The sequence below is a fragment of the Castanea sativa genome, chromosome 12 (assembly GCF_040712315.1).
Source record: "Castanea sativa cultivar Marrone di Chiusa Pesio chromosome 12, ASM4071231v1".
Classification (NCBI taxonomy): Eukaryota; Viridiplantae; Streptophyta; class Magnoliopsida; order Fagales; family Fagaceae; genus Castanea; species Castanea sativa.
In genome coordinates this window covers 16,504,644-16,527,011 of record NC_134024.1, presented here as the reverse complement: position 1 = coordinate 16,527,011, position 22,368 = coordinate 16,504,644, and the positions used below count along the sequence as shown (strand labels likewise).

The 22,368-nt window shown below is 32.9% G+C and overlaps 1 protein-coding gene across 2 annotated transcripts; it reads left to right on the top strand.

Moving 5' to 3' along the window:
• The first annotated feature begins 10,798 nt into the window (after window positions 1-10,798).
• Window positions 10,799-21,010, top strand: LOC142618828 (NADPH--cytochrome P450 reductase). Of its 2 annotated transcripts, XM_075791862.1 has the most exons (18): window positions 10,799-11,356; window positions 12,469-12,528; window positions 12,658-12,734; window positions 12,837-12,894; window positions 13,016-13,099; window positions 13,175-13,211; window positions 16,669-16,738; window positions 16,911-17,105; window positions 17,186-17,278; window positions 18,016-18,241; window positions 18,341-18,424; window positions 18,565-18,716; window positions 18,788-18,884; window positions 19,031-19,180; window positions 19,262-19,339; window positions 19,438-19,560; window positions 19,650-19,763; window positions 20,440-21,010. In XM_075791862.1, exons 1-18 carry the CDS (start codon window positions 11,051-11,053, stop codon window positions 20,518-20,520), a joined length of 2,085 nt encoding a protein of 694 aa, XP_075647977.1. In that variant the 5' UTR covers window positions 10,799-11,050; the 3' UTR covers window positions 20,521-21,010. The 2 variants fall into 2 exon arrangements, with proteins under 2 accessions (XP_075647977.1, XP_075647979.1); XM_075791864.1 differs by lacking the exon at window positions 19,031-19,180.
• Window positions 21,011-22,368: the final 1,358 nt, after the last annotated feature.

The window sequence follows — 22,368 nt, the reverse complement described above, 5'->3', positions numbered from 1 at the left end:
ACAGCTCAAATCTCATTTTTCTTTTCCTTTTCAAATAGTGTCTTTTTATTTCTATCCTTAATTTTAACATTCCAATTATGGTATACTCCCCAAGCTATTCAACTGCACCTCATTAGACATTTATGCATGATGTTAATGGCCATTTAGTTCCTCTTTAATTCAAGTTTAACCTCCTTTCTCCTTTACTCATTCCACACACTCTTGTAACATAATTTTTTGAAAATATAAAATTATGCACAATGAATGACATTTTATTCAAAAAATAATGTAAAAATAAAAAAAATAGCGACTAATGAAAATCATTACTTAATTATATAAATTAAGCATATTAATAAGAAAATAATATCAAATAAATATATAATAAATATACATTTGAAGACGTTATAGATATCCCATCTATAGACTTAGATCACTATCCAAAAGAATACTAAAAACTGCCATTTTCGCTTCCTCCGTAGGAGGAGCCATAAGCATAGGGTAGTATTTCCAAGTAAAAATGTGTTGTATATTAGAAGCCATTGTTTTTATTATTAAAGGCTCCAAACACACTTAATTGCGTGATTCTAATGAGTAATTCTTAGGTACTCCGTAGTACATAGAATGATACTCCATTCTCTCATATTTATGGTGGGGTCCACTCATTAAATTCAGTGTGGAGTTCACCATAAATATGAGAAAAGGAAGAATCATTTTAACATACTCCAGGAATACCTAAGAATTTTCAAATTTTAACAACATTTCGGTGCATTAATGTTGTTATGATCTGAAAGGCATTCATTCAGGTTAAAGGAAACTAATGCAGAGAAAGGAAAAGCCCAATTTATTAGGGATGAGAATGGGACGGGGTGGGGCCGAAGGAAGGGATCTTCGTTCTTGCCCCGCCCCGCATGACTAGGAAAACTTTCTCACCCCATTCCCGCCCCTTAGGGCCCTGCAAAGCCTCACCTCACCCCGTAAAACTCTACTTTTTGTTAATTTTTCATACAACTAGTACAATTTTTTTTAATGAAACCTATTTAATTTATAAAAATATACTTGAAATTACAACTAAAAATATATTTTTAAATTGAATAATATATCCAAGTGTTTAACAAGACAATCACAAACAAACAAAAACAAAAACAAAAAAACTCATAGTATAACACATAACAAAATAGTAGGGTTGAATAAAATTAACTAATATTGATATGTTTGTTTAAATAGTAGCGTTTTAGGGAATGGAAAATTTGCAATTATAACCCTTACCAAAGCGGGGCGGGGCGAGGTGGGGTCGGTCTAAAAGGTTTAAACCCATCCCCGACCTGCCCCTTGATTTGGCGCTAAAATCTTACCACATCCCTGCTCCATCACCTTTGTGGGGCGGGGAAAACTCACACATGGCGAAGCGGGAAGAGGCGAGGCAAAATTGCCATCCCTATTTATAGAATCCGTAACAAAAGTAACCCAGTACAAAAAATAATTATACAATAGTGACATAGTTGTTAAAAGACCTCCTATTTCTGTTCCTGACCAGGAAAACATTATCCAGTCACCATTACTTACCATGTGCAGCTCTCTAGAGTCTTAAATCATTTGCATAATATCCCAACTGAGAATCATAAAAGGATTTTTAATAAGCATTCAATGATTTGAGCAGTTAAAAATTTAGAAATAAAAAATGAGTGTGGTAAAAGTTTGTTATGAGAACCACGGCACACCCTTGGTGCAGTGGTCACTCCACAAGTATAAATGCTTGTGGGGTGTGGGGGGTAAGGGCCGGGGTTCAAGTCTCTAGGAGGGAGCTTCACACACATATACACTTAGATTTGACTAGAGTAAAAATTCTATCTTGTATTAAAAAAAAAAGTTTGTTACAAGAGAAAAAGAGGGTAATTGTACGTATTTAAATCCTATTTAACCAGTGTTTAAATGAGCATTTTGTATTTAAATATCATATAAATAATGTATTTAACTTGTGTTTTATATTACATTTTTTTTTATATTTAAAATATCTTATTCTTACTTTTAAATGACTTATTTATTTATTTTTATTAATAGGAAACCTAGGCCTAGAACAGTTGGCCTAAGGCTGGCGCAATTGCCTTCCCTATAGTTGTTAGTATCATATAGGCGAAAATAGCAAATTAGCCATTACATTCCAACTATATAGTTAGCTTTATAAACTATATTTTTTACTAGCATCTCGAGTCTTAAAGGCTCGATTTTGAGCCTAAAAATTGAGATTTTGAGGGTCGATTTTTAATGTCTAATGTGGCATTTTTTCCACGTGGAATCTACCTGGAAATCGAGTTTCTAAGACTCGATTTACAAACCCAAAAAAAAAAAAAAATCTAAGTCTTTTACCATCTGTTCCCTGAAATACACAACAACCATCAAAATCCATCCACCACCATGGGAAGATCACGACTGAGGAGAACCCAGCACGCACAAAAAAAAAAAAAACCAATGCCCCAGATCCACAGTTGCCTGGGTCGCGCGACCTGGGCGCGGCGGCCTAGGTCAATGTGGGTCGGCGGCGGCTGGGCTTGTGCAGATTAGCGTGGAGGAGGAAGAAAGAAGCAGATGGAGAGGTAGTGAGAAGAGAGACATGATGACCAGATGTGAAAAGCAGAAAAAAGAAAAAATAAGGAGAAAATAAGAATAGATATAAGATATAAATCGAGTCTCTAAGACTCGATTTCCAACTAGACGCCACGTGGAAAATATGTCACATCAGACGGAATTAGACCATAAAAATCGACTCTTAAAGACTCGATTTGTAGGCCCAAAATCGAGTCTTTTAGACTCGAGATGCTAGTAAAAAATATAATTTGTAAACCGTAACTGCTAACTATATAGTTGGAAAGTAATGGCTAATTTGCTATTTTCGCCGTATCATATACAAAAAGTTTCATATTATAAGGGTTTTTTTTTTTGATGAATATATTGTAAGGGCGTATTGTACAATATAGTGGTGCACTTTATGAATTATACCGTATTATAAAATTGTACATATCGTATGATACATAGACATATGCTTTAAAATAGATTTTTTTCGTTAAAATTTTTGTTTTTATTTGAATCCAAAATTTTATTAGACTTGTTTTTAACACAAAATTATTATGTTACTTAATTTAACCCATTAAAATATAACATGTCCAATCCATAAGTTTTTTTCCCCCTCTTTCTCATGCAAAATTTGGACCACACTTACACTTCACTTTCATATCTGCAAATTTCTTTTCTATATTATAAATAAGATATTAATTGACAATATAATTATTTTTATTTTTGTTATTATTGTTATAAGTCTAAGAAGTTAGAATGCCATGAAAAAATATTTTTAAAAATTATTAAAATGAAAGAACAATAAGAGATAGTAAATGTTCATGATGATAAAGAAAATTTCAATGAAAAAATAAATTTGCAAAATGATGAATATGATAACAACACAAACTTAGATGGGGTTGATTAGACAAGATGATGAGATTAAATTATTATTTTGGGTTATTTGTCATGTATTATCATTTTTTAGTTTAATCAATTCGGATATGTATATAATAAACACATGTCAATTTGATTTATTTAATTAGCTTGTTAAATATTATTACATAAGTAATATTAAATTACTCACTAATTGAATAAATTTCGAATTTATGATGAATATTCCATTTATATATGTATATCTATAAAAAAATTTAAATAATTTTTATGAAATGTTTATGTATCTTACGATATATGATACGATACAAAAAAAAAAAAAAAATACAAATCACATTTTGACAACTATGACATTCCCATTTTTCTAGGATGCATTTGCATTCACTAGTATATATCCACCCACTAACTCCCGCATGCATTTTTGGTGTTGACGTGTAAGTGTATTCCCTTATCTCATCCATCTTTCCCTATATTTATGTGTGTGTGTGTTTATCAAATAAAAAAAGATACTCAATGTTGTCGAGTTATCCTACATTGGTAAGGTGTAATATTGAGAAGAGGTTTATCACTTGCTCTGCAACACTAACTGTCGCATGCAGTTTTGATGTTGATGTGTAAATGTATTTTTTTATCTCATCACCCTTCCTTGTATATATGTGCGTGTGTTTATAAAAAAAAAAAAAAAAAGAGTATATATCCACCCCTGATCCCTCAATAAGGATTTTATAGCTTCCTTTAACTTCTCTTGTCTTGTGGGCCTAACAACAAGACATTCAAGGTTTTAACTGCCCTAACCACACCAATTGGAACTACTGGGTGGTTTTCAAAACAGGCCTTGTTTTTATGGTCGACAAAACAGCTACAATACAAGCTCATATATGTAAGGATAGCTCCCGGTATGGATCATCTTTTAGCATTCCAACTGGAGTTAGAAACAATTGCAAAGGTAGTCTTTAACTTATCCAATTTGACATCCCACAGTGAACCAAACCATACTAACCTAGGCACTTGACACGCGCGCATAGGCACACACATAACCAAACGTGCTTATGTCTAGCTCCCTTTCACATAGACAGCATACATGTTAACCTAACTGGCTTCCGTTAAAAATTCCATGGATAACTTACATGGCCACTTTCCACAATAACATTTTCTATCTTTTATGAACCTTACTTTTCCATGGACAAGCCCATACGGGTTGATTATCATCAGAAGCCAATTTGTATTATAAAAACTTGGGAACTTGTTCAATCCATCTCCTTATAAATTTCTTGCATAACTCGCTAGCCTTCTCATAGTTAGATACTAGTATATTACTTTTGGTTATGTTAACGGATGTTTTTAGGACAATATATATATATTTTTTTAAGAAATAATTATAATATGCTGCTAACTCCGCAACTCGAACCCTTTCTCCCCTAAACCACCAAGCACTTTGTATATGGGGAAGTGTCAATTCAGCTACAAGGCCTTTGGCTCTTTAGGACAATAGTTAATAAACCATAATAGGAAAATTTTAATATATTTTCATGGGAAATATAAAAAACTTCCAACAACATTTATTATGTTGGAAACACTTTATGCTAAGCTTAAACAAAGGGTTTTTTTTTCTGGTGTGTTAGTGTTTATTATACACGATTGTACACACACATTTTGCACTAGATTTCAATGCAAAATGTGTGTGCAGTTGTGTGTGTTGGTGTTTCTAAGAGTCATTTCTTTTTTTTTTTTCGTCTTCTTTATATTAATAGAAGTTAGAAACACAATATGATGTAAAAAAAAAAAAAAGCAAAAATTGCAAAAATTAATGTATTATAAATGTGGGACGTCAAATTCTAAAGTGTCTTTCACACATTTTAACAGTTTGTAATTGCCTCTCAATTGATTCCCAAAATTTTTTTATTCCTTTTTTTTTTTTCCTGGGGGCGATGGACAATGACATGCTTTCTTTATTGATTTAAACACCACAATCAATTGGCCTATGGCATAAAGTCATATGCTGAACCTTAGAGGTTTTCTATTACTCACAAATTATATTTTATTTTTATTTTTATTATTTTGAGATAGTTGCAACTTATAATGTTTGTTTTTTATGATAACTCTTTATTATCAGACTAAGACACTAATCAATTCTAAGTGTAGGTGAAAAAATTCTTATTCAATGATTATAAATTTTACAAATTGAGTTAATTGAAGTCCACTTATCATCTCATTAATTGAGAATAAAAAAAAAATTGTAATAAATTGTGATATGTGGCCATGGCAAAGTTGTCAAAACTCAAAACAATAACTATTTGCGGGAAAGAAGATTAAAAGAAAGAACCTACCAAGGCCAAAAGAAACAACAAAAAAGGACACAATAAAAGGTGGCATGGGCCGCACGGCGAAATGTGAACAAGAAACCAAAGAGATACACGACGCCCGATTGGAGCTTTTTGTCAACTCACAATTAACACTTTTTCGTTCAAAGAAAAGAAGTCAAAGAAAACGCTAAGTTTCTTCTTAAAAAAAAAAAAAGCAAAGTTAAGGGGGTGTTTGGTTGGTGATTTCAAACAACTATTTTCAGTTTTTAAACAACATTTCACGTATTTTTACACATTTTTTTACCCACATGTATTTTCACAAATGTTTTCAAATAACAATTTTCAGTTTTTAAACACATGTATCAAACGGGCTCTAAAAATGCAAAGTTTAAGTCCAACCAATGAACCGATCAAAACACCAAAAGAATCACCCCACACACACAGATAAAATAAAAAACTAATTACAAAGTGGTATGTTGTAGACGACGTATAATGAAAGCAACATCGGTAATAGGCTCATATAAAAAATAATATTAAATCAATTACAACTTATTATATAACTTTAATTAACAACTTATGAAATTTTGTATTTTTTTAACATAAAGTTTAAAGTTATATATATATATATATATATATATATATATATATATATATTATGGGTAATGTTAACTGAACCATAAGTTGTCCATAAATAAATTGTTTTGTATCAGTATTTTACTAGTTTTATATGTTGTGGAGCCAATGAAACTAACTTTTTAATCCTCGCATTAATTCATATCAATTTTTTATTAGTTAGAATTTACAATAATTCATTCTTAACGAACATCTTACGGTGTCCCGTTAACATTTCTCATTTATTATTAAGATGTTTTGTAAAGATCAATAATCCCACGCCACTTCAACCAAAAAAAAAAAAAAAAATGATCCCACACTAGAACAGTATATTCCTACCATTCTTCTTCTTCTTTTTTTTTTATTTTTTTTTTATTATTATTTTTTTTTATGGGATACCATTCTTCTTCTTGTTCGTTCTCATTTTCTTTGTTATCCATCCAAACAAACATACGTGTAAAACAAAAGTTCCCAGTGTATAGGGGCTTTTTCGTAAACCAATAATATTTTGGTAATATAACCCCATTCTGAAATTATTTAGAAAAGTAAAAATTTTCTATTTTCATATCGTATCTTTGAAGTATGATTTTGTCTTTGAACATGAAGACAAATTTCAAGGTAAATAATTAATATCCTTAAAGACATGAGTTTGTCAAGGCACAACTTTCAACTGCTTTGAAAGAGACACAAATATTTTTTTGGGTAAGAGCAACTGTACCCGTCATTGCAAACTTTTCGTATATTTCTGCATTAAAAAAAAACTTTTTTTATTTATTTTATATATTTATTTTTACAAAACATCTCCGTCATTCTATTTATTCTAGGGGTGGTAAAATTTGACACGATCCGTGAACCCGATACGACACGACACGAAATTAGCTGGTTATGGGTTGAAACTTAACGGGTTCGTGTCATATTCGGGTTGACACGATTAACCCGTTTAATAAATGGGTTGGGTTAGTGTTGAACACATAGAACCCGTTTGACCCGTCTGAGCCGTTTAACTAAATGATATTTTACTAATATACCCTTCAAACTCTATGTATATAAACTTATTAGTTGTTGTGATTTATTTTCTTTGACATATTGTGATTGATTATTTGTGATATTGGGATATGCTTTAATTTTGAATGATTATTTGTGATGCAGTTACTCGTTAGTTCTGAATTTTATATTAAAAATATTTATTTGTTTGTTTTTTCATTAATTTTTATTTTTCATTTTGATAAAATCTGATAAACAGGTTGACACGACTGACCCGTTTAATAAATGGGTCGTGTTAGGATTGAGGAATCTTGACCCGTTTAATAAACATGTCGGGTTAGTGTTGACCTATGTAGTCGAATACTTATGACTTGACACGACACGAACCTGACACGCGAACACGAATTGCCACCCCTAATTTATTCTACACATTTTAAGATAAAATATTTATTCTTTTTTAATTTTTTATTATATTCTTACTCACTATACCCCTCTCTCACAATTACTGTAGCACTTGTGGGTATTTTTATACTCACTAATGTGGGTATTTTTTTAGTCAAAATGTGTAAAGTGAAGTACTTTTTGTATTTGTAACCACTGATGTGGTTGCTATAAGTATAAGTAAAGAAAAGAACACGCAAATGAAAACTTTCGTCCAATGGAATCGCAAATTCACATAACGAATTTACTTTCATAACTTTATTTTGTTAATCGTAATATAGTTTTATATTGAACAAGTGTTGTTTAAAAAAACTATATATTTGACATTGGCTTAAAAATAGCTTTAAATTAATAAGCAGACTTATTTTCAATTATACATGTACTTATTTTATATCTACTATTTATTGAAAAAAATTATTTTAAAAAAAAATCTGTATCTCTAGATTTATTGCTAAAGTTCTTCTAGGACCACAACTATAATGTAGTAAACTATAAGTAGAGTCCTATCATTTTTATATGGATGTATTGTTTTTTCTCCATCATATATAATCAACCATATTAGAGTTGTGACAAAAGCTGTGCTTAGGGCGATAAATGAACTAAGCCATTCATAAACATCCTGGGATATGTCTTGCTAAAAAACTCGTTTATGTTGGTTTATTTATAAACAAATCAAGCTTAAGTTTTAGTTTTAGTTTTAGTTTTATGTTTGACTTGTTTAATAAACGAGGTAAGCCCAAGCAAAATAAATTGTTCACGAATAGGCTCGTGAACAATAAAACTTGATTAAACAAAAAAAAGAAGAAGCTAAGCATAGACTCACTTATGGGCTTGGTAACAATTTTGAAAAATAAACTCATATATTGCTAAGCTCTTAATAATTAGGAGTTGGAATCATTTGTACAAACTAAATAGGCTCGATAACAAGTTAAATATGTGCTTGATAATATACTTATATTGGATCTCGAGCTAATCTTGATTAATGAATCAAGTCAAGTTCAAGTTTTTGAACTTCAATTTGAAAAATATTTGTTACAGCTTAGTTCAAGCTTGATTCGAGTTTAAATATTTTACTTTTTTATGTTAAGCTGATATCGAACATTTACTAATCGACAAAACTCAACCTTAATTAGAATTCAGTTGTGGCTAATTTTGTGCCTAAAAAATTGCCATGTGTCCATGCTTAGACAAAATTCAAAAGACAAAGCCTTTTAAAGTCAAATCTTAGACAAAATTTAATTAGATTTTAAATTGGAATTCAATTGTGGCTAATTTTGTACCGTGTCCACTTAAATTTTTTAATCTTTGTGTCACTGCCAAATGAGTTAATGAGTGCAAATACTAAGAATATAATATTAATGAACTATAAAATTTTAAAAAAATCAATTACATATTCTCAATAAAAATCACCACACGTTCTATTTTATTAAAAATTAGGAAAAATGTTGATCATAAGTAGTATTAAATATAAGTAAAAATTTTAATATGTGACTAATTACGTTTATTTTAAAAAAATTTAATTAAATTATTTTTTTATGAAAAAAATTGTGTTTAATTTTAAATGCATCACAGTATCTATACTACTATTTCAGAGGTTTCCTATGTTTGAGATTCTCATTTTTTTTTTTGGGTTCAAAAATGCTCCTACACTCTTATGTTTAAGTAGAAACAAAACTAAAGGACGATCTGATAAAAATATAACTCTTACTATCACTAAAATATTGCCTAAAAAATAAGGCCACTCTCCTGTTGATTTTCAAATTATTTTATCCGCTTATAAATTCTAATCTATACTACTATTTAAAGAGCTTCATTTGTTTGAGATCCTTATTTTTTTTTGTTCCAAAATGACCCTACACCCTTATGTTTAAGTAAGGATAAAACTAAAAGACAATTCGGAAAAAATACAATTTTAACTCTCATTAAAACATTGCCTAAGAAATAGGATCACTCTTCTATTGATTTTCAAATTGCATTTTTTTTTACTAAGTGACTATCTTTTAAGATTATAAATAACTTCATATATAACTCCCATTAAAAAATTATTAAGAAAAAAAATTAATAACATTAAAGCCTTTTCTATTAAAAAAATAATAATAATACCCTTCCATAGCTGAGGGAGAGAAATTTAAACCAATTGAGCTATTACTAAAAAAAAAAATTACACTATTACGGCTAAAATATTGTGTGTACATATTTTTATTGTCAGACCATCATAATTCAAAAATAAGGTTGAAAATTTATTTTGTGAAACTTTTATATAACAAATTATTGTGCAAATTTGTTATGTCCATAAAATTTAACATAGCACATGCTTCCACTTTTACTAAAATGTTTTTAAAATTGCACATATTACTACAACTAGCCTCTGAGAGCGCGTGTTCAGAGATTTTTCTATTTATTTTTTTTAAAGTTAATAATCTACTTCCATTATAATTTGAGATTACTATATTTTTTAATCAAAAAATACCTAAGGGTGTGATGAAAACATTATTTCACTCACAAACGCATAACACTCACCATACCCTAAAATATTTTTTACAATTGAAAAATGTAATAATTTCAAATTGTTATGAATGTAAATTATTAACTTAAAAAAAAAACCTTTGAGCACACTTGTGAGTGCATGCTCAAAGGCTTTTTTTTTTAATTTTAAAGCCTAGTAAATTCTAAATGCGTAATATTAATGAAAAAACATGTAATTTTTTTTTTAGAATACTAAGTATTTTAACACACACAATGGGAGAGGAGAAAAAGTTTTAAAGAAACTAATTATGGTGTATATTCAAAATGACCTAACTCTTACATACACAACACAACAAAAAACATATAAACCTTAAATTGGAATAAATAAAAAATGATGACAAAAAAAAAAAAAATCCTCATAGTATATTATAAAACTAATGTTTACAAATTTGATCCTACCTTTTAAAATCATTTTTATTATGGATAGCATGCCACGTCCACCGCCCAAAAAGTTGTGAACATTTTACGTGTTAACTTCATTATCTTTTTAAAAAAGCCCATATGTTTTGGTCAATGATAGTGGACAAACCACAGCACAAACCAGTTACCCTTGTCTCCACACTACGCTCTCTTCGTTCTCTCGATCTCTCTCCTTTGTCTTAAAGAAAGTCTAGCCACCGCCATTTTCTAGGGCTTGTTTTTCAAGCCCCTCCAAAACGACAAAGCAAACTAAGTCAAAAAAATCCGAATGAAGCTCAAATTTCACGCTTAAAATTGAATTAAAAGAAGAAAAAAGAAAAGAAAAAGCGAGCTGAAGTTTGAATATGGGTTCGAATTCGGAATTGGTACGGACTATTGAGTCGGTGCTGGGAATTTCGCTGGGCGAGTCGGTATCGGACTCGGTCGTGCTGATCGTTACGACGTCGTTTGCTGTGATAATCGGACTTTTGGTTTTTGTGTGGAAGAGATCGTCGGATCGGAGCAGTAGTAGTTCGGTGAAGCCGGTGGAAGTGCCTAAGTTCTCGTCGTTGAACAAGGACGAGGACGATGAGGTCGAGGTTGATTCGGGAAAGACTAAGGTCTCTGTTTTCTTTGGTACTCAGACTGGAACCGCTGAGGGCTTCGCTAAGGTAAATCTGTTTCTGTTTTTTTGGCTCGTTGTATTCAACTCTTTTTTTAGTTTTTATGCGTAAAATGTAAAAATCTTTTTCATTTGTTGCCTATGTTAATGTTTAGATATAATTCTTTGTATTGAAGCTAATTTGTTGTTGTAAGAATTGCGAAAATATGAGTTTGTTTAGACTTTAGAATAGAGATTAACGTGGACGTGAGCTAAGGATACTATATGTTTAGGCGGTTCTTGTGTTCAGGAGGGCATTATTTAGAAGTTAGCGAATAACAGTGTCTTGGTGCGATGGCAAGTGCCTTCCACTAAAAACCATAGGTCGAAAATTCGAGTATGGGAATTAGTCACTCTCCAAAAGAATTGGGGAAAGGTTGCCTACTAATTACCTCTCACAGACCTTGTAAAAGTGGGAGCTTTGTGCACTGAGAACAACCTTTGTGCACTGAGAACAACCTTTGTGCAATGGTTTTCTTTTTGGTGTAGGCGGGATTTGATCCCTGATTCCTTATTGGACAACAAAATATTTTATTAGTTGAGTTAACGGGGAACCCACAAGGATATTGAAGTTGTGTTAAATAAAGGAAGTGAAATTGGTGGGAAGTGTATTTGTAACTTTCATGAGGTTTTGTTATTGGGTCGGCGAACGCTATATGCATGTACGGCTTCTGTATTTAATGTAAACTTTTTGGTTAGGGTGAAATGGATTGAGGTGTGGCTGAGATAATTGTCTGCGTTAAAATTGAAACTTGAAATAGCTTTGTTGTGCCTAGCGTTTGGGCGTGGCAGACTAGGCGCTTTCAGGGTTCACGTCATGAGTATGTGATGAGATTAATGTGCATTATATGTGGCATTTATAATGACATGTTTAGTGCACAAATAGCAATGACTTTTGCTGATTTAGCTAGTCATGTCATTGTCATGACAGTTGGGATGGACCTGGCTAGTCATTATCCTGTGTGATTAAAACTTATGTAGATACTTGTATTGAACTCCTGAAATGGTTGGTTCCTTATGAGTAGTTTATCTTTATAATAATAATTATTATTATTTGTCACTGGTTTTGCAGAATTTTCTTACTTGTTTTTATGCACTAATGTGAGCATGTTGTAATCATAGGCTTTAGCTGACGAGATCAAGGCAAGATATGAAAAAGCAGTTGTCAAAGTTATTGACCTGGTAGGTTGGATTGGAATTGTTGCGTGATGTTCCATTTTTACCTGAATAATCCTCTTCAAGAGATTTTATCTTTATTATTGTTATTATTTTTTACTATTCAGTATGTTTTTTTGATTATGTTTAAAATAGGATGATTATGCTGCGGATGATGATCAATATGAAGAAAAATTGAAGAAAGAGACTTTGGCCTTTTTCATGGTGGCCACGTAAGATAGATCTTTAACTTTACTGGCATTATGTTAAGTTTGAAATGCATATTGATTTTAGAAAGCGTGGTGTATTCAATATATTTGGGCCTGACATTGTAGTTATGGAGATGGAGAGCCAACTGATAATGCTGCAAGATTTTACAAATGGTTTACTGAGGTTAGCAGCTTTACTACATATCTACAATGAATACAAATTCTAAAGTCACAAGTTGTTAGAAACTTAGAACTTTTACTTCAATTATATCTGATATATTAACACGCCTAGCTTTTATTTTCAGGGTAATGATAGGGGTGCATGGCTTCAACAACTCAGATATGGTGTTTTTGGTTTGGGTAACCGTCAATATGAACATTTCAACAAGGTAACTTAGTCTGCTGTGTATGCTCATTGTTATCGTATCATAATTGTGGCATCTAACGGCACCCTTTTTAAACAGATTGGGAATGTGGTTGATGAACAACTCAGCGAACAAGGTATATGTTTCTATTAAACACCTATTCTCATGGCCTTACTCTCTGATAGGAATTCTCTTAATGTTCCTTGCTGCGCATTTGGGTTACTATTATTGACAACTTGGAAGAAAGTGCTGAAATTTTCAACATTTACATTCACTATTGTGAGAATCACTTTGTTCTATTCTTCTATCATCTAATCTTGTACCCTCCTAAAAAATGCCCCCAAACCCCAAAAGGCCCTTCTTTCATTTTAATGGTTTCTTTTCTGCCTATTCTAGGGCACAGATTTAGTTATTTGTCTGGGAAGCATTTTGTAGTAATTTAACTTCATGAACTTGTAGTTGTAGGCTTGTAGATGATTTTTATGAAATAAGCATTTGTTTTACATGGTACCCAAGTTTTGGCATTCTCTCTTAATGGTAGCCGTACATAATTGATATTGACTTGTTAATGTGACTTTAAATGAACCTTCAGCTAAATGCTTAGGTGACAGTTTAGTGGTATGTAAGGCTATGTTATTTTTAGTGATTAGTAATTTGTATGTAATCTTCAGATACTTAAGGTTAGATGGTGAATTCATTGTGTGACCCATAGATATAGGGATTGTCTTGCTTGAGCTCATCTATTATGATTTTCTGCATTTCTACCAAATTGTCTCGCATAATGTTTCAGGTTTTTTGAAACCCAATTTAACCAAATTTGTGATTCTGATGTTTGTAACTTCAGAGATTTCTTGTGATGGGGTTTTATGCAGAGCAAGCACATGCTGTTGTTTAATATATTGATTCTGGTTTCTTAGATAACTATCATTAATTTTTCTTGCTTATAAGTTTTTGGCTAAGCTCTTGACCAAAGTTGATGTCTAATAATTTCTTTCAGTTGTTGATGCGGGAGATGCAAGAAAATTATTATTTAATATTATTTATGTTTGCAAGTCAATTGTATTTTTATATTTTAGGTCTTAGTAGTTTATTAGGCTATTAGTATTTTAATTTGGAAGCAAGGTTATTTTTGTAATAAGGCAATTAGGTTTTCCTAGCCAATTAGAACTAGGGTTTAGTAATCCTTTATAAGCAACCTATTGTACTCTTTGAGGAGTTAGTTGATATTTTGATGAATGAAAACAATGGCCGTTTGGTCTTTTATTTGGTCTGGTGCTGACTCCAGGTCTACCCTAGGTGCTGACTCCAGGTCTACCCTAGGTGTTGACTCCTAGTGATTTTCTCACTTGGCCTTAACTCCAAGTAAGGCCTAGGTGCTGACTCCTAGGTCATATTCCTTTATTTTATTGTTGTTTCAGTTTTGTCACGCTGCCGCAATCTCATTAGTTTCCATCAATCCGATCTCATGAGGTAACCCACTAGCCTTGTCTAAACCCATTCTTTTTTATAAAAAAAAAAAAAAAAAATTCAAGCTGGCCCGACCCACCTTTTATAACCCAGACCATCTCCAAATCGAAACCCATTAAACTACCTAGTCAAAACAACAAACTCCTTGTACACGGTCACTCAAGCCCTTGCCCGACCCATTTGTTAACAAGCCCAAAGCCCACATTTTACAACACCAGTTTTCTTTAAAAAAAGAAAAAGAAAAAGAAAGAAAGACCCAGCCCACGAAATCCAAACCTGTCAACCAGCCCAGTCCCAGCACCTATTTGAGAGAATAGTCTTAGAAGCCTATTCCAACGATCTGTCCAGAGAACATCATAGCAACCCAAGTTCTTGTTCCACGTTCTTGTTCCAACTTCCAACTATTTGTTGAAGCACTATTTTCGAGAATTATGGTAATATCCGAAGCACCTTATTTTGATGGTTGTAAAACTAATTCACGAGATTTTGTCAACTGGATGAATGGGATAGAGCAATTCTTTGAGCAAGCAAATTGGGCAGGTAACAAAAAGGTTAGGTATGCAAAGTTGAAGTTAAGAGGTGGAGCACAAATGTTTTGGGAGAAGCTTGAATATTGCCGCTATCTAAACTATGAACTTGCCATTAGTGTGTGGGAAGATATGAAAGAAAAACTTTGTGATGAGTATTTGTCACCATACTTTCGAGCTAAGTATCTACCCAATCTCAGTGTGGTACTTTTCAGTTTTCAAGTTGAAGCAAATATGATGAATTCTCATTCATTTCATGTCCTCAGCGCATTTTTGAACAATCTATCAAGGAATTATCTACCAAGGAATTAAAGGAATTATCTGTAAAGCTCATGAAAGATGTTCAAGACAGGATTGCTTAGATGAAGCAAATGAAGACTTAAACCGATTCAATTGGGAAACCAAGGATAATTGATCAGAATGAACTTATTGCTGCCCCCATAGAAGACAACATTGATGATGATATCTTGGTCGTGGAGAATCCTCAAGCAACACCAAAGCCTAATGTTGACACAGACGTACATGCCTCAACAAGTGCTTTAACATGCGTGCAAGGGAATGAAGTAGCAAGGTTGAAGAGCAGCAAGGTGAAGGGATGGTTTCTAAAGAGAGTATTATGTTAGAGGGTGCACATGATGTGGTATTGGAAGCTAATGAATCTGCTTTTGACCAGCCTTCCATGGTGCATGAAGACAAATAGTTTGCTAAAGTGGAGAAAGTGGATAAGATAGTGCTTCTAATGGCTCAAGATAAGATCATGTTGATTCCACACATTGATTTTGTTATTCCAGAAGAGTTTGACATGGTGGAATTCAAGATTTTTCTTTTCTCTATGCTCTCTAAGGTGATTCCAGACTGGAAGTAAGTGTTACTTGTCAGCATCCTAATTCTTCAATGCTTTAGAACTTGAGGTCGAGTTTTCTCCAACCAGAGGAGAATGATGCGGGAGATGCAAAAAAATTATTATTTAATATTATTTATGTTTGCAAGTCAATTGTATTTTTATGTTTTAGGTCCTAGTAGTTTATTAGGCTATTAGTATTTTAATTTGGAAGCAAAGTTATTTTTGTAATAAGGCAATTAGGGTTTCCTAGTCAATTAGAACTAGGGTTTAGTAATCCTTTATAAGCAACCTATTGTCCTCCTTGAGGAGTTAGTTGATATTTTGATAAATGAAAACAATGGCCGTTTGGTCTTTTATTTGGTCTGGTTCTGACTCCAGGTCTACCCTAGGTGCTGACTCCTAGTGGTTTTCCCGCTTGGTGCTGACTCCAAACAAGGCCTAGGTGCTGACTCCTAGGTCATATCCCTTTATTTTATTATTGTTTCAGTTTTGTTCTGGTTGTCCTGCGTCAGTTGTCTTCTTAACTTCTGAGACACCATCTTCAATTGGAATAAGTAGTGACTGCATGAGCCAATATTTTGTATGGTTTCATACTAAAACTTATTTTAAAATGTGATTTAACTGTATGCCAAAATATACGTCTAACTAGTAACTTCTAATTATGTAAGAGCATAGTTGTTGATCAATTTTTGCTTTGCCCTCTTGATATAATCTGTTTAAATTCTATTGAACTTGTGTCTATTTTGTTGATGCAGGTGCAAAGCGTCTCATTCCAGTTGGTTTAGGTGATGACGATCAATGTATTGAGGATGATTTTTCTGCTTGGTATACTTTGTAACCTTTCAATGCAATTTATCTTACCTTCTTTTTTTCTTTTTTTTTTGTAACTTTTTTGTTTTCCTTAACTGTTTTTAAATATTAGCTTTGGGAAGACAGAGCTTTAGTATGCAATATGGCTTCAGATTTCTGCTTTAACGATTTGGTTGTTGTTTTCTAGGAGGGAACAATTGTGGCCTGAGTTAGATCAGCTTCTCCTAGATGGGGATGATGCTAATACTGTATCTACTCCATATACAGCCGTTATTCCTGAATATAGAGTAGTGATTCATGATCCTACTGTTACATCTTATGAGGATAATTACTCAAACATGGCAAATGGGACTGCTTCATTTGATATACAGCATCCTTGCAGGTACTTGGAGTAGTGCATGTGGTTTGTTCTATTATTGCTATTATTGTTTTCTAAATTGGTTTTATTTCTTTTGCTTGAAGAGTTAATGTTGCTTTTGAAAAAGAGCTTCACACACCTGAATCGGACCGTTCCTGCATACATCTGGAGTTTGATATTTTAGGGACTGGTATTACGTAAGTTCATGAGTATGTGATACTTCTATTTACAGATTTGGATTTGTGGCGAAAGCTTTAAGTTGGTGATTTCTTTCTTTTCACTTAATTCATTCTGTTAACCAGGCTAGTCTGCAACTAGTATTTTTCATTCCATAGCGGGATTTTCATTAGATTTGGATCATGTTAGTGCTTGTAGTATGATAGTTTATTTATTATCAGGCCAATGATACATTTGTTGAGGAAAATAATTTATCACTTAAGCAGTCTAAATGACTGAATCACAAGGTTTTTGTGTTTATATATTCCCTCACATTTACAATAATGATTTTTTCAATTTTCAATAGAAGCATAGAAAATTAACTAATACTTGGAATCTTATATTATAAATGATTAGAGTTGGAAATAATATCATGGCTTTTCCCTTTCATACTGTGACTTAAACAATAAACCTTTTAATGTTTATTGTGGGGGGAAGGGTTTGACCTGTGTTATAGTTGATATTTGATATACATGTTTGTATGGATTTCTTGGCCTAGGTAGAATTGGGCTTTCTTTTTTTTCTTTTTTTTTAAAGGCTTCTGTATATATAGTCTTCCAGGATAATATCTACTTACCTTATGTGCTCATCTCTCTCTCTCTCTCTCTCTCTCTCTCTCAATGTTAAATGAATAGTTGGATTGGCAGAACATATTGTACTTCATACTACTGAAATTAAGTTTTTGACTGGTGATTATCATTCCCCCTTTTTTCCTTAGGTATGAAACTGGAGATCATGTGGGTGTTTATGCTGAGAATTGTGATGAAACTGTTGAAGAAGCTGGGAAATTGTTGGGTCAACCTCTAGACTTGTTATTCTCTATTCACACTGACAATGATGATGGCACACCCCTCGGAAGCTCATTGCCACCTCCTTTCCCTGGTCCTTGCACACTGCGCGCTGCATTGGCACGTTATGCTGATCTCTTAAATCCTCCTCGGAAGGTTACCTTTTTACATTTGACAATTTAATCCCTTTTTTCTGTTCTTGATTAATTACTTCAATAATTGTTTTTAATGGTTTCTGATTGTTTGTGCTTTCAGGCTGCTCTGATTGCTTTGGCTGCTCATGCTGTTGAACCTAATGAAGCAGAGAGGCTTAAGTTTTTGGCATCACCTCAGGGGAAGGTTAGCAGATCACTAAGTTTTTGCTTCTTTTTTTTTTTTTTTTTTTGAGAGGGGGCGGGGTGGTTCTTTTTGTTCTTGTTATATATATACCGTTTGTATATGTGTTCTTGCTAATTTTGATTTTGATTTTCTTTGTCTAGGATGACTACTCAAAATGGGTTGTTGGAAGTCAGAGAAGTCTACTTGAGATCATGGCTGAGTTCCCATCAGCAAAGCCACCCCTTGGTGTATTTTTTGCAGCAGTAGCACCTCGCTTACCGCCCCGTTATTATTCAATCTCATCCTCTCCTAGGTGTGTAATTCTTCCTAATTATGGTGATTTATCTCATAATATAGAGCTTCAACTAATATTACTGCATACAGATTTGCACCCAATAGAGTTCATGTAACCTGTGCTCTAGTTTATGGTCCAACTCCCACTGGCAGAATTCACAAAGGAGTTTGTTCAACCTGGATGAAGGTAATGCTCAGCCAGTGGTTATGCTTATCATTTCTCTTTTTTCTATTTTTTAGTACTGTACTATTGTAATATGTGGTCTATCGATTTGACATGTGCACCATCTCTAAGGCTTTGTTGTAATATTCAACCATATTGAATGAAAACAGAATGCGGTTCCTCTGGAGAGGAGCCGTAACTGCAGCTGGGCTCCTATTTTTATTAGGCAATCTAATTTCAAGTTACCAGCTGATCATTCAACACCTATCATCATGGTTGGCCCTGGTACTGGCTTCGCACCTTTCAGAGGATTTCTGCAGGTCCGGAGTGATTTTATAATAATGGAGTTTTATTGCTAGTGTATGTAAAGATGAAAATTAAATTTATAATTCTTTCTCCAGGAAAGAATGGCACTTAAAGAGGAGGGCGTACAACTTGGCCCTGCATTACTCTTCTTTGGATGTAGAAATCGTCGGATGGTAATGATTGTTGTTTTGTGTATACCTTCAAGGACAATTAAATTTTGAAAAAAATTGAGTGCGCTGTATGATTCTCTAACTTTGATCTTTGCTTATAGGATTTCATTTATGAGGATGAGCTAAACAATTTTGTGGAACAAGGTGTGCTCTCAGAGCTGATTGTTGCATTTTCACGGGAGGGTCCACAAAAGGAGTATGTTCAACATAAGATGATGGACCAAGTAAGTAGTGGTAGGAAACAAGTAAGATTGCTGTTTGTGAGGTGTACATATTATTTCTAACTGCATCAACAATTCTTCTTCGTGTACAGGCTGCGCATTTATGGAGCCTGGTTTCACAGGGGGGATATTTATATGTTTGTGGTGATGCCAAGGGTATGGCCAGAGATGTTCATCGGACTTTGCATACCATTGTCCAGGAGCAGGTACACCCTTGCCCTCCCAATCTCTCTCTCTCTCCCTCAAACAGAGGTTGCACCTATACCTAAGGAGAGGCAACTATCTTTCAGGGGTATAGGGAAATAATATGGTTCAGGGCTGTGTGTACTATTGCAACACCTGATTTATTAAACTTTTGTTTCTTGACTGCTCGCATATTTTATCATTTAACATATAGTTGACTAGGCTCAGGTTGGCAATGATTTTTAATAAATTTTTACGTTATCTATATATAAAAAAATATATAGTTGACCAGCAACATTTTTTATACGTTTATTTGCTTAGATCGAATGGTGCTATGCAACATCCAATTGGCACTTTCCACTTCATCCATCTCAATTTTTTTATTTTTTTATTTTATATATTGTTTTATAAGTAATAAGAAATTTTATTAGAATAAAGGGAAGCTTTAAAAGAGAAACTAAAATTCCTAGAAATTACAATTGAAGGTTCAAAATATCCATGAAATCAACTATAGAAATACAAGAAACCTTTCTCTCCGCCCCCACCCACTTATTATTTAAATCATCTTACACCACTGCAGTAAAGAACGCACAAAAATAGACTTGAGTTCAATCTCACTTATTTTTATGAGTGCCATTAGTGTTTGGCATTCGATTAGAGGAATCATGTTTCAAAATCTTTTTATGGTATGAATTTCAGGAAAATGTGGAACCATCAAAAGCAGAGGCTATAGTAAAGAAACTCCAGATGGACGGACGATACCTTAGAGATGTCTGGTGACAGTCCTTTGTTGGTTGTAGCATCCGCAACAAAACGCAGCAGTTGATTTATTTTTCTTCAAGCTCAAGCCTCTTTGAATGGCAAGTTCCTTCTCTCCTGGAGTCATGGCAGCAGGTTGGGACAAACATGATGAAAACCGAAACCTGGTTTCCTATAAGATTTATTTAGGGTTTGCAACATGTTTGTCCCCCTCTTCTTCCCCCCCCCCTTTTTATTTCTTCTTTTTCAAATACAAGGAAAATTTATTTTTAGGGAACAGAATAGTTGCTAAATACAAAGATGTCCATGTCCAAAACAGAATTCTTAACAGGTTGTTTTGGATTGTGTTGTATGAATAATTATAATAAAGTAGAATGACTGAATTTTGCTCTTGTTTGATGGACATTTAATTCTTCAGCCAGGGGCTAAACTGATACAACTTTATTGTGGCAGTGCGATTGTGTATGATTTAAAAATGAACAAGTTTTGATGTTTGAATTTTCTCCTTGAATAGGACTGTGACTCTTTCTATTAGGGCTTGGTGAGGGAAACAAACCTTGTTTTCTTAACGTTGCTTTGATGGGCTTATCTAGAAAAATATAGCTGGAATATAAAAAGAACAAGGACCAAAAACGATGGGCACAGTCCAAGGGTCAAGGATACTACTTTAATTACCTTAATATATTGTCGGAATACTTCTGATAGATCAAGTCATTCAACTGTTCAGATTGTAAAAAATGTGAATGAAAACTTTGGTACAAAGAACCACTTGGTATTCACCTTGCCCTAGCTGAGTTATTGGACGTTACAACATTGGTAGCCTATTGTGTTCTTTTATAGCTTGATGGTTCATATTGGAAGTAATTCTGGAATGTGGGTGTGTGTTCTTTAAATGAAATATAGCATGAGAATGTGTTTGAACTTTTATTTTTCCTAAATCAACCACTTGGAGATTAATCTTGAATTCATACCATTTGTTTTTGGTCTTCTAGAAGTTCAATTCCCAAATCAAGTTATTGGGAACATAACAGTGTTTATATTATATATGACCAATTCTTTGTTTATTTCTCACAGACTTTACCAAAAGGTCCACCACTTACCTTTAGATTCCTTATTGTGGTATATTGGAACAAGATAAGATTATATTTTTTAGACCTTCAGATGAATGCTGAAACAATGCAAGCACATGGTGACACAACAAACATTCATTTTCACATTTTTCTTGAATTAATAAGAGATTGACAGGTGCAATATCATTTTCTTATAGATTATTAGTGATACACTATTTTAATTTTACACCAACAAACACATGACATCTCATAATTACTAAAACAATATATGAAATTTCTGTATCACTAAGAATAATAAAAAGCAGAATTTACAGAAAATAAAACAAAAAACACGACATCTCAATGACTGTTTTATCCAATGGCTCTTTAAAACACCTGCGATCTCCAATGGGATGTTTATTTCCATGACTTTTGTTTTCTTTCTTTTATTGTTTTCTCGTTGTCAATAGAAAACCACGTGGTCCAAATTGCACATTTGGTTGCTTTTCTTTCTTGGTAATCGGTATATTTATATACTCCTCAAAAAATAGAAGAAAAAAAGACATCTAATGCTGTATAATTGGAAGTGAGTCAGTGAGTGCTTTATCAGTTTATTACTTTATTGTTTCAAAGTAGGCAATTATTATCAATTATTGGAGTATTTTAAGGATAAAGTATTCTGTAGTTTGGTGGACTAGTATTTTCAACCTTCTCTAGTTCTCCAACCTAACAAATTAATATACGCATTTAATATTCTATTAAAGAATACTTTCTTTAAAATATTACTAAGAGTAAATTATACATAAATAGTTAAATTCTA